The 13069-nt window shown below is 37.3% G+C and overlaps 1 protein-coding gene across 1 annotated transcript; it reads left to right on the top strand.

The window, feature by feature from the left end:
* The first annotated feature begins 6874 nt into the window (after positions 1-6874).
* Positions 6875-8869, top strand: LOC110295620 (vomeronasal type-1 receptor 53-like). The gene is made up of 2 exons (XM_021164081.1): positions 6875-6891; positions 8332-8869. Exons 1-2 carry the CDS (start codon positions 6875-6877, stop codon positions 8867-8869), a joined length of 555 nt encoding a protein of 184 aa, XP_021019740.1.
* The last annotated feature ends 4200 nt before the right edge of the window (positions 8870-13069 follow it).

Below are 13069 nucleotides of genomic sequence, written 5' to 3' on the forward strand. Positions count from 1 at the left end.
GTCTCTTGTGAGACTATGCCGGGGCCTGGCAAACACAGAAGTGGATGCTCACAGTCAGCTATTGGATGGATCACAGGGCCCCCAATGGAGGAGCTGGAGGAAGTACCCAGGGAGCAGGGAGGATCTGCAACCCTATAGGTGGAACAACAATATGAACTAACCAGGGGGGAGGGGAGTGTCTCTAGCTGCATATGTATCAGAAGATAGCCTAGTTGGCCATCAGTGGAACTAGAGGCCCATTGGTCGTGCAGACCTTAAATGCCTCAGTACAGGGGAAGGCCAGGTCCAAGAGGTGGGAGTGGGTGGGTGGGGAGTGTGGGGGGACTTTTGGGATAGCATTGGAAATATAAATGAAATAAATACCTAATAATAAAAAAGAAAAAGGAAAATTATCCATTTCTTTAGACTACAGTATTTTAAAGTATCACCTAATGATTCTTTGGATTGCCCCAGTGTCTGTTGTTATATGCTATTTTCATTTCTAATTTAGTTAATTTGGATATTCTCTATGTGTCTTTTACTTAGTTTGGATAGGGGTTTTATAATTTGTTTATATTTTCAATGAACCAACACTTTGCTGGTTCATTCTTTCTTTGTATGGTTCTCCATGTATTGATTTGATTGTTTTTAGATCTCAGATTATTTTCTGCTCACACTCCTCTTTGATGGACTTGCTTCTTTTTGATTTAGTGCTTTCAAGAGTGCTATAAAGTTTACTAGGAAATTTCTCCAATTATTTTTCTTTTTTTTTACCTTTTCGTTTATTTATTTATTTATTTATTTATTTACTCGTTCATTCATTCATTCATTCATTCTAAATCCTCATAGCAGCTCTCGTGCATACTCTTTTCCCTCTCTCACCCTTATAAATCCCTTCCATTTCATCTTCCTCTTTTCCTCAAACAAGGGGGAGCCTTCCTTGGGTACAATAGTGCCCTAGGTTTGCCAGTAACAGTAGGCCTAAGCCTATCCTTTCCTACTGAGTCCCAAACAGGCAGTTCATTTAGTGAAGGGGATCCAATGGCAGGCAATACTGTCACAGACAGATTTGATTACAATTGTTAGTGGACCCACATGAAGACCAAGCTAAACATCTCCTATGAACGGGTAGGGAGCCCAGTCCAACCCTTATATCCTCCTTGATTGGGCGTTCAGTCTCAGTGAGCCACATGCACTCAGCTAATTGACTATGTACACTTCTTGTGGTGTCCTTGCTCCCTCCAGCCAGCTGAATTCTGTCCCCTACTGTTCCAGAAAACTCCCCAAGCACCTCTGGATGTGTCACTGTTGTTCTCTGCATCTGTTTCCATCCATTGCTGGATGAAGCCTATCAGGAGACAGTTATGCCAGGTTCCCATCTGCAAGCCATTTATAGTGTCAGTGATTGGCTCTCTAAATGAGATATATCTCAAGTTGTCTATTCCTTCCACCTTTGCTCCATCCTTATTCCTATTAACCTAAAAGGAAGGACTACATTGAGACTGAAGGGTTTGTGAGTGGGTTGATGTTCCCTTCTTTTTACTAGAAGACCTGCATAGTACCAGATGGTGGCCACTTCAGTCTCCATAACAATTTGTGTTATGAGTCTCAGCTAGTGGCACTACCATAGACACCCTGAGACTCTCCCTTGTTCCAAGTATCCAGCTACTCCCAAGATTCCCCATTTGTATACCACTCTCACTCCCAGCCCTCTCCCACACCCCTCTTCCTATACCTGATCCATATCCCCTTCCCAATCCTCTTATCTCCGACTCAGTTTCCTTCCTCCATACCTCCAGTGACTATTTTGTTTCTTCATCTGGGTGAGATTCACTTACCTTCCCTTGGACCTTCCCTGTAGCATCTTTTGGTATGTGGATTGCAGCATGCCTCTTCAGTATGTTATGGCTAATGTCCACTTAAAATTAAGAGTATGCCATGTTTGTCTTTCTCTGTTTAGGTTATATCACTCATAATGATATGTTCTAGTTGCATATATCTGCATGTCAATTTCATGATATCCTTGATTTGATAGCCAAATGGTATTCTGCTGTGTAAATGAACTACATTTTCTTTAACTAATCTTATATAAAAGGACATTTAGGTTGTTTCTAGTTAATAGCTATTAAGAATAAAACTTCTATGAACATAAGCTGAGCAAGTGTCCTTGTATAGAATGGAGCATCTTATGGGTTTATTCCCAGAAATAATATGTTTAGATCTTGGGGTAGAACTGTTCTCAATTGTTTGTAAGAAACAAATTGATCTCCAACGTGGTTATACCAGTTTGCTCTCTCATCATCAATGGAGGAGTGTTCCCCTTGATGCATATCCTCAGCAGCATATGCTATCTCCTGCGATTTTGATCTTAGCCATTCTGAAATGTGTAAGATGGAATTTCAGAAATGTTTTGATTTGCATGTCCATGATCTGTAAGGATTTTGAACATATCTTTAAGTGTTTCTTGGTCATTAGAGATTTCTCTGTTGAGAATTCTCTGTATAACTCAGTACTCCTCTTTTTACTTGAGTTATTTGGCTTGTTGGTGTCTAATTTCTTGAATTTTTAAGTATTTTTAATATTAGTCCTTTGTCAGACACATTGTTCGTGAAGATCTGTTCCCACTCTATAGGCTGCGATTTGGTCTTATTGAAGGTATACTTAGCCTTACAAAAGCTTTTAAGTACCATGAGGTTCTATTTATTATTTGCTGATCTTACTGCCTGAGATACTGGTATTATGTTCAGGAATTTGTCTCCTCTGCTAATGTGTTCAAGGTAGTTGTTCAGTTTCTCTTCTATTAGATTTAGATTATCTGATTGTAAATTGAGGTCCTTAATCCACTTAAACTTGTGTTTTGTACAAGGTTATAAATATGGATCAATTAGCATTCTTCTTCAGGCAGCCATCCAGTACTATTGGACCATTTGTTAAAGGATTTACTTTTTTTAACATTGCACTGCTTGGGTTTCTTTGTCAAAAATCAGGTATTCGTGGGTGTGTGGGTTTATTTCTTAGTCTTCAGTTCTACTCCATTAATGATCCTTTCTGATTTGAAGCCAATACTATGAGATCTTTTACTATTGCACTGTAGGATAGCTTGAAATCAGAGGTGGTGATACCTTGAGAAGTTCTTTTAGTTTACTTTTACTGTACTTTAACTATACTTTTACTGATTGTTTTAGCTACCCTGAGTATTTTGTTTTTCCATATGAAATTGAGAATGTTTCTTTGACACTGTTTTTAAAAATGTGTTGGAATTTTGACGAGAATTGCACTGAATCTGTAGATTGTTTTTGGTAAGATGGCCATTTTCACTATGATAATCCCACCAATCCATAAACTGGGAGATCTGTCCACCTTCTGATATCTTCTTCCAGTTCTTTCTTCAGAGACTTGAAGTTCTCACAAAGACCTTTCATTTGCTGGGTTAGAGCTAAACCAAGATATTTTATATTATTTCTGGCTATTGTGAAGGGTGCTGTTTTTCTAATTTCTTTTCCAGCTCATTTTTTGTTTCTATAAGGATTTTTTAGTTGATTTTTAATCCAACAACTGTGCTGAAGGTGTTTATCAGCTATAGGAGTTTTCTGGTAGAATTTTTGGGGTCACTGATGTGTGCTATCTTATCATCTACCAAAAGTGATACTAAGCCTCCTTCCTTTCCAATTTGTGTCCCCATGATCTCCTTTACTTGTCTTACTGCTATGGCTGGAACTTTAAGTTCCATAACATAAGTTGAATAGATAAAGAAGAGAGGGTGAGTAGCCTTTTCTTGTCCTTGATTTTAGTGGAATTGCTTTAAGGTTCTCTCCATTTGATTTGATACTGGCTATTGGTGTGCTCTATGTTGCTTTTATTATGTTTAGGTATGCATCCCTGATCATTCCAAGAATTTCCTCATTTGTTCCTATAACTTGAATTTTTGATTTCTCTCATTGTTCCCACATATACAATACTTTCTAGGCATGCTATCTTCCAATTGGGCTACATCCCAGTCCCAATAGCTGAGTTTCTCCTGATAATACATTGTCTCATTCCTGTGTGCTCCTTCAAAATGATTACTTTTCCTAAAAGAATTTGGAGGATGTGACACATTCTTAATTTTGTCTCTAAAGATGTTAATTATTAGGGGAGACACTAAAGATACTGTCAAGTAAGTATGGAAGGGACATTGAATGTTTTGGAAGCAGGAAGGATACCATGGGGAATCTAAAATTGTTTTCTACTTTTAAGTGGCATGTTATTGTTAATGCTTTTGGTCACAATGACAGGGATTAGTTAATCCACACAGACAAATACAGAATGGAGAGAAAAGCTCACACATGGGAAACCCAGAGCTCAGGTGTTCCTACTCTACTTTTTCCCTGGAATTTGGGAAGTTCACTTTTCCATTTGATAGTGTTACTTCCTAACAACCTCAAGGTTAGAACTGCCTTCTCCAGGTGACACTGGCCCAGCTGGGTGAATGTTTCCTTACTCTTCATTTTAATGAGAACTGAAAGTGTGTGGTAGAAGGAAGCAGGATTTTCTGTAATAAATGATTAGAGAGTTCTGTTTGCAATATTACTTTTGAGCCACTCTGTATAACAAGCATTCAAGAGACACTTGTAGACATAAAGGTATCAATGTAATGATTAATAAAAAAGTATATATTTATCTTAATATGAGCTCTGGTTATATAGGTAACAATAGAAAGGGGCTACTCAGAAGAGCAGGGCCTATCAGAAAGGTTGCTAAGAGAGAGAAAAGACTAATAAGGTAAAGATGATAAATAGGTATTATATACTCAGTAAACATGTCATGCAATCCATCATTTTACAATGACTGTACATTCATATACATGTAAAAAGTTGCTCCAGATGCAACATTTAGGGAGCTCATAGTAATATCCTCAGAGTGACAACAAACAACAAAATGGTTCTACATAGGTATTGCCAAATGTGCTAGTTTTCCATCCTGAAACAGAACACTGAAATACCTTAGAGGGTGAGAAACAAAGAAACACACTTATTGGTGTGCAGGATTACCTTCATAGTATTAAGTTATCATAAATTGCACTTTCTCATTTTACTCTTCTCAAATTAACTGGCTGTGAGTGTTTAATAACATGTAACTTAAGCTAAAAATATACAACAAATATTAACTAATTTAGTGTTTGTCTGTAATTTTTCACATTGACATATCCTTAAGAATTCTCAGGAAAGTTTTAACTCATAGCCTAGGAATACATAAAACATTGTTAACATTATATAAAAGGGTTTTTTATCTTTATCGACATTTGTTTATTACATTACACTGATATTTGTTTGTTTACAAAATTACATTTGTTTATAATTTATTCTGTTTTGTGGGAAATTATTCAAGCTGGCTAAGAAATTTCTCAGGTCTTACATCTAAGAAATTACACTGGTAAGCATTTGAATTAGTTATACAATCATATAGCTTTTGTGTATATCCATATCTTAAATGGATAACTCTTTTACATATCACAGGCAGATGTTTAAGACAGTGGTGCAATTATCTTTATGGCATTTTCACAAGAAGTGTTAGGAACAGGTATATATATCCAGTTATCAAGTATAATTTGTGATCACTAGGCTCTTTGGATAACTCCAGCTTTAGTCAACATTCAATATTAAACTAAAGAAATCATTACTGAAAGTAAAATTTTAGCATTCAGTGAAACCTCAAAATAATACCAGGTTTTTTGCAAGTATATTTATAATTTTATAAAAATAAATCTTAATTTTCCATTACCATATTCCATATATATATATATATATATATATATATATATATATATTTTTAAATGCACAATCTCCCAAGTATTACTTGTCAGCACAGACAACTTCAGGTTCAAACATTATATGTAAGCTTATATTCAGTCATTTAGCTTGGTAATATCAATTTTTCACCCTTATTGGCAAAAGTACCCAACATTACATGGTTCTATGCTATAGACCACGAATGTAAATTGAGGCAGCACTGCTACTGGATCTATCACTAACCAGCAGTTTTTTACATTAACACTTGATCATTTACTTTGGGCATATTACCCTTGGCTACCAGTACTGAACATTTATGTGTGAGAGACTAGCAATTAAATATCCCAGTTCCTATTCAAGTGACTTTACACACATTGCTCATTGCCTCTTTGGAATTATTTCTTACTTTGCAGCAGCAAAATAAACCTGGGAAATGTTAATATTTTCTTCTGGTAAGTCACCCTTATTCCACCAACTTTTTTCACGGTTCTTTTCCAATAAAATTAATTATATTTGTTCCCTTTTATTCAAAGATGTTCACCCTACAATGTTCCTACCACAACATTTTCATGCCTTTCTTGTACTGGAGATGAAAGTAAAGATCAGTGGCCACCACCTTTCTAGCAGTAGGAGATTAGACAGACCATGTCCTGGGAATTTCAAAGTTCTATGTGTCTCACTATAGCATCTTTGCAATGATTTCTAATAAAATGAATCTTTTCTGTGTATTTCAAACATATCTGGAAATCTCACTTCTCTTACTTATTAAGTCCACATAAATTTATCCTTAGAAAAAAGGAAAATGAGAAAGATTTGTGTTTCGATTCAAATAAATTCAGTTTTACAATTTCAAATTTTCTAAATTGAACTTTGTAACAGTGCTACTGATATAATAATGAGTAAGCTATTCATTAGCAGTGAGATTTTTTTTTCAATTTTCAAATAGTATAAAATCGTTTAAAGTCAAAGTCCTCAAGGTTTCCTCTAATACTTACAAATATAATAAATTAGTCATTAAAATATTCATTCACAAAGAAATGCCAAATAAATTTAAATTTAGATGATGAATATCACAAGTATATTTTTATTTTGCTGCAGTGTCAGTTACTAATGTAATGGAGATTACAATGGAAAATGAAGACAGGTATTGTGCTACATGCATATGATCCTAGAACTTTGAAGGTTAAGGCAGGAGGAATGTGGATTTGATTGAAGTCAGTCTGAAATACAGGTTGTGATCTTCCTCTTTCTTTTGCTTCAACACACACACAAATACACACACACACACACACACACACACAAGAGTATTAAACTGGAAAAAGATAATGTAGAATTATAAAATTAAGATTTTCAAAAACAACAAAATTATGACAGTTAATATCATTAAGTCACTGGCCACATAGTATCAATACCACAAAAAGCAAATGATAAAAAATGGTGTTTATCAGCCACCAAACCCAGACACTATTGCATATACCAGCAAGATTTTGCTGACAGGACCCTGATATAGCTGTCTCCTGTGAGGCTATGCCAGGGCCTGGCAAATACAGAAGTGGATGCTCACAATCAGCTATTGGATGGAACACGGGGCCCACACTGGAGGAGCTAGGGAAAGCACCCAAGGAGCTAAAGGGCTCTGTAACCCTATAGGAGGAACAATAATATGAACTAACCAGAACCCCAGAGCTCATGTCTCTAGCTGCATATGTAGCAGAAGATGGCCTAGTTGGCCATCATTGGGAGTTGAGGCCCTTGGTCTTGCGAAGATTATATGCCTTAGTATAGGGGAATGCCAGGGCCAGGAAGTATGAGTGGGTGGGTTAGGGTGCATGGCAGGGGGAGAATATAGGGGGCTTTCGGGATAGCATTTGAAATTTAAATGAAGAAAATATCTAATAAAAATAATAATAAATGGTGTTTATGTTTTTAATCATTACAGGATGTTTAGTTTGTTTTAAATAATTTACAATGAATGTCTGTACCAGTCCACTAGGCAAGGCCCACGCACTTGATCAAGTCAATCAGACACAGAGGACACATTCTCTATTCCCCTAAAATTCATTTTACTTCATGAACAGATTTAATTTAATTCTCAGTTTTTCACTCAGTTGATATAAAGGTATTCATGTTAGAGGACCCGGTCCACACTATGTCATTGCTCTATTCTAAGTCTCAGTAGGCCAATAATTTCTCTCACACACACAGACACACAGACACACACACACACACACACACACACTTCACATTTCCAGTGAACACCTTTAAATCTTTCCCAAACTCACACCATGTAATTTATGAAGCTCTGGGGATCATTGATTCCCCAGTCTCTGTAGGGACACTTCGACACTGCTGCTGCTGCTGCTGCTGCTGCTGCTGCTGCTGCTGCTGCTGCTGCTGCTGCTGCTGCTGCTGCTGCTGCTGCTGCTGCTGCTGCTTAATCTCAGAGGAATTGGATCCTAGTGTGAGACTGTAATATGCTAGTCAGCATCACTTGCACTAAACTCAATTTTGACAGAACAATGAATACATTTCATTTATTTAAGAGGAACAGGTAATATCTATGTATTAACACCTTCTTAATAAGTGATAAGTATTTCTTGTGTATTTGGTTTTTCAATTTCAGCAGTAATCAGTTCTTCTCTGCTGGTGCTTATGTCAATGTGAGTGAGAACAACCAGTTGAAGGTCACTAAATACTGCTCACATTTTCCCACGAACAACATCATCAGGCGAATTATTTTAACAGTGTCAACTTTAAGAGATGTGTTTCTTACAGGAGTCATGATAAACACAAGTGCATACATGGTGATTATCTTATATAGACATCAGAGAGAATGCAAGCATCTTCATAGCATCAGGCACCTGAGAGCCTCCCCTGAGAAGACCACACAGACCATCCTGGTGCTGGTGGTTTTCTTTGTGGTCATGTACTTGGTAGACCTTATTATCTCATCCACAGTCCTGTTGTGGAGGTATGCCCCAGTCATCCTGACTGTTCAGAAGTTTGTGGTGAATGCCTATCCCACAATAACTCCTTTGGTACAAATCGGTTCTGATAACAGAATAATCAATGTGCTGAAAAACTTGTGGCCAAATGCCACCAGGCTTTTTAATATAGGGTAATTTTTCTCTTCTTTTAAAAAGGAGATTTATTTTATTTTATATGTGTAAGTGTTTTACCAGCATGTTTGCATTCCTGGTGCTCAAAGAGGTCATAGGAGGTCATTGAATTCTGTGCAACTGGACTTAGTAATGCTTGTAAGGAGTTATTTTGGTCTAGCTTCAATTATTTCTCTTAAAAAAAAACAGATACCTTTTGGACTGTTTAATAGTTCAACTTGCAAAAGAAGATTTTTCATATGGTTTGAATAAAATTAGTGATTTCATACATTCTTTTAACATTTCTGCTTCATTTTAAATCATATCATAATTGTTCCCTGATAATGTGTTCACTCAAAAGAATTTTATTACTTTTAAGTGTTTTGTAAAATATCTTAATTTACCCCAAATCACCAGAAAGAGTTTTAAGAACACATTGTAGATTTGTTTCCTAATTATTATTATTTTTTATTCTTTCATACTGTACTTCCTGACCTCAGCTTTCCATCCCTCCACTAATTCCATTCCATCCACACCAACTTCTCTCTCCCAAATCCACTCATTTTCCCTGAGAAGAAAAGGAACAGGCTTCCCAAGGATATTAACTGAGCATGGTATAGCAAGTAATAGTAAGTCTTGGTACAAACCCTCTTATAACAGCTAGATGAGGCAACAGGGTAGGAAAAATTAAGGCCCCAAGCATAAGCAAAAGAGACAGAAACATCCCAACTCACACTTTTAGGGATACCATAAGAACACCCAAACTGCACAACTATCATGTGTATGTAGAGGGCCTACCTCAGCCCATACAGAGTCTGTGTTTGTTGCTTCAATTTCTGTGATCCTTTGTGATCCCTGCATAGTTGATTCTGTGACCCTGTTCTCTTGGTTACCTAAACCCCTCTGCCTCCTTTAATTCTTTCTCCTTCTTCTCAGCAGTGGGTTTTCCCTGACTCTGCCTTGTCTTTGCCTATGGATATCTGCATCTGGTTCCATCAGTTGCTGGATGATGCTTCTTTGGTGATTATTGGGTTGTGCCAATCTCTGACTATTGCAAAATATAACTAGGAATCATTTCATTAATATTTTTTCCACTTGCGTTTGGTTCTGTCCTGGGTCTATGAACTGTCCTGACATTGGTTCCTGGTAATAAAGAAACATGGGCTCCCTCCAGGGCTATGAGTCTAAATTTGTACCAGACATTTGTTAGCCACTCCCATAAGTTCAATATCTCCATTACCTCAGCACATCCTGCAGGCAGAACAGATTATAGGTAGAATGTTTTGTGACTGGTTTGATGTCCCAGGCCCTCTGCTATGAGCCTTGCCTAATTATAGAAGATTACCAGTCCAGGCTACAAATCCCACATTACTCGGATACTTCACTAAGGTCACTCTCATTTATCTCAGAGAGTTTCCGCTTCAGTTTTTACATTGCCCCCCAATTCCAGTCATCTTTCTTACTATATCTCACTCCTAATGATATTCTCTAGCTACATACATTTGTGTGCAAGTTTCATGATATCCTTGCTTTTAATAGCCAAATAGTATTCTACTATGTAAATGAACTACATTTTTATACATTCTTTAATTGAAGGACATTTAGGTTGTTTCTAGTTACTGATTGTTATGAATATAGCTGCTATGAACATAGCTGAGCAAGTGCCCTTGTATAAAGTATGGCATCTTTTGGGTTTATGCCCAGAAGTACTGTAGTTGGGTCTTGGGGTAGAACTATTCTCAATTATTTCTAATAAACAACCAAATTGATCTCCAAAGTGGTTGTACCAGTTTGCACTGCCATCAGCAATGGAAGAATGCTTGCCTTGATCCACATACTCACCAACATGTGATGTCTTTAGCAATTTTGAACTTAGCCACTCTGAAGGGTAAAAAAATGGAATCTCAGGGTTGTTTTGATTTGTATTTCTCTGATGGGTAAGGATGCTGAACATATATTTAAGTGTTTCTCTACCATTAGACATTAGTCCAGATTAATTGAGACATCTGGTCCTCTTACAGTGTTGCCCTTCTCCTCAGCTTCTTCCAGCTTTTTCCTTATTCATCCATAGTGGTCAGAAGCTTATATCCAGTGATTGCGTGTAAATATCTGCATCTGACTCTTTTAGCTGCTTCTTGGGTCTTTTGAAGGGCAATCATGATAGGTCCCTTTTTGTGACTGCTTTATAGCCACAGTAATAGTGTCAGGCCTTGGGATTTCTCCTTGAGCTAGATCTCACTTTAGGCCTGCCACTAGACCTTCTTTTCCTCAGGCTCTTCTACATTTTAATCCCTGCAGTTCTTTCAGGCAGGAACATCTATGGGTCAGAGTTTTGACTGTGGGATAGCAATCCCATTCCTCACTCACTAATGCTCTGTATTTCTGCTGGAGGTGGAATCTATAAGTTCCCTCTCTCCACTGTAGGGCATTTCATATAGGGTCTCTCCCTTTGAGTCCTGCAAGTCACTTACCTCCCAGGTTTCTGGTACATTCAGGAGGGTCCCCCCAATTTTCTACCTTCCGAGGTTACCTGTTTTCATTATTTCTGTTCACCCACAGGGACCTTCAGTCCTTTCCTCCACCCAGTACCAGATTATAATACCCTCTTCCACACACCTCATTTCCCCTTTTCCTCCAAAAATCCTTCCTCCCACTCCCACCCCCTTGTGATTGCTTTCTTTTCCCTTCCAAGTGAGACTGAGGGGTCCACACTTGAGTCCTTCATCTTATTAACCTTCTTGATTTCTGTGGTCTGTATCTTGGGTATTCTGTACTTTTTTTTGGCTAATATACACTTATTAGTGAGTACATACCATGCATGTCCTTTTGGGTCTGAGTTACCTCACTCAGGATGATATTTTCTAGTTCCATCAATTTGTGTGCAAAACTCAGGATGTCCTCATTCTTAATAGCTCAGTAGTATTCCATTGTGTATATGAATCACATTTTCTGTATCCATTCTTCTGTTGTAGGACATCTGGGTTGCTTCTAGCTTCTGGCTATCATGAAAAAGCTGCTATGAACATAGTGGAACATATGCCCCTGTGGCATGGTGGGGCATATTTGGGTATATTTGCAAGAGAGATATTGCTGGGTCTTCCGTTAGATCTATATCCAATTTTCTGAGGAAACTCCAGATTGATTTCCGGGGTAGTTGTACCAGTTTGCAATTCAACAGGCAATGGAGGAATGTTTCTCTTTCTCCACATCCTTGACAACATGTGTTGTCACCTGAGGTTTTGAGTTTAGCCATTCTGATTGATGTAAGGTGGAATCCCAGTGTTGTTTTGATTTGCATTTCTCTGAACACTAAGAACTTTGAACATTTCTTTAGATGCTTATGAGCCATTTGAGAGTCCTCTATTGTGGATTATCACTTTAGTTCTATATTATCCATTTTTTGATTGCATCGTTTGGTTTTTGATTTTTGTTTTTTGGTTTTTGGTTTTTTTTTTTTTTTTTGGTGGTTACCTTCTTGAGATTTTTATATATTTTGGATATTAGCCCTCTAACAGATCGGGGTTAGTGAAGACTTTTTCCCAATCTGTAGGTTGCTAATATGTCTTATTGACTATGTCCTTTGTCTTACAGAAGCTTTCTATTTTCATGAGGTCCCATTTATCAATTCTTGGTCTTAGAGCATGANCCATTGGAGTTCTGTTTAGGAAATTTCCCCCTGTGCCAATGAGTTCAAGGCTCTTTCCCACTTTCTTTTCTACTACATTCAGTGTATTGGGTTTTATGTTGAGGTCCCTGATCCACTTGAACTTGAGCTTTGTGCAATTTTTACTGTTCTACCTACAGACATTCACATCAACCAGCACCATTTATTGAAAATGCTTTCTTTTTTTTCCATTGGATATTTTGAGCAAATTTTTTTGTCAGAAATCAAATGTACATACATGTGCAGGTCCTCAATTTGTTTCTGGGTCTTCAATTCTATTCCATTGATCAATGTGTCTGTTCCTGTACCAATATCATGAAGTTTTTATCACTATTGCTCTGTAGTAAAGCTTGAGGTCAGGGATGGTGATTTTCCAAGCCATTCTTTTATTGTTAAGAATTGGCTTTGCTCAAATGGATGGACCTGGAGGGCATCATCCTGAGTGAGGTAACCCAATCACAAAAGAGCTCACACAATATGTACTCACTGATAAGTGGATATTAGCCCAGAAACTTAGAATACCCAAGATATAAGATACAATTTGCTAAACGCATGAAACT

This window comes from Mus caroli, chromosome 6, assembly GCF_900094665.2.
Source record: "Mus caroli chromosome 6, CAROLI_EIJ_v1.1, whole genome shotgun sequence".
Classification (NCBI taxonomy): domain Eukaryota; kingdom Metazoa; phylum Chordata; class Mammalia; order Rodentia; family Muridae; genus Mus; species Mus caroli.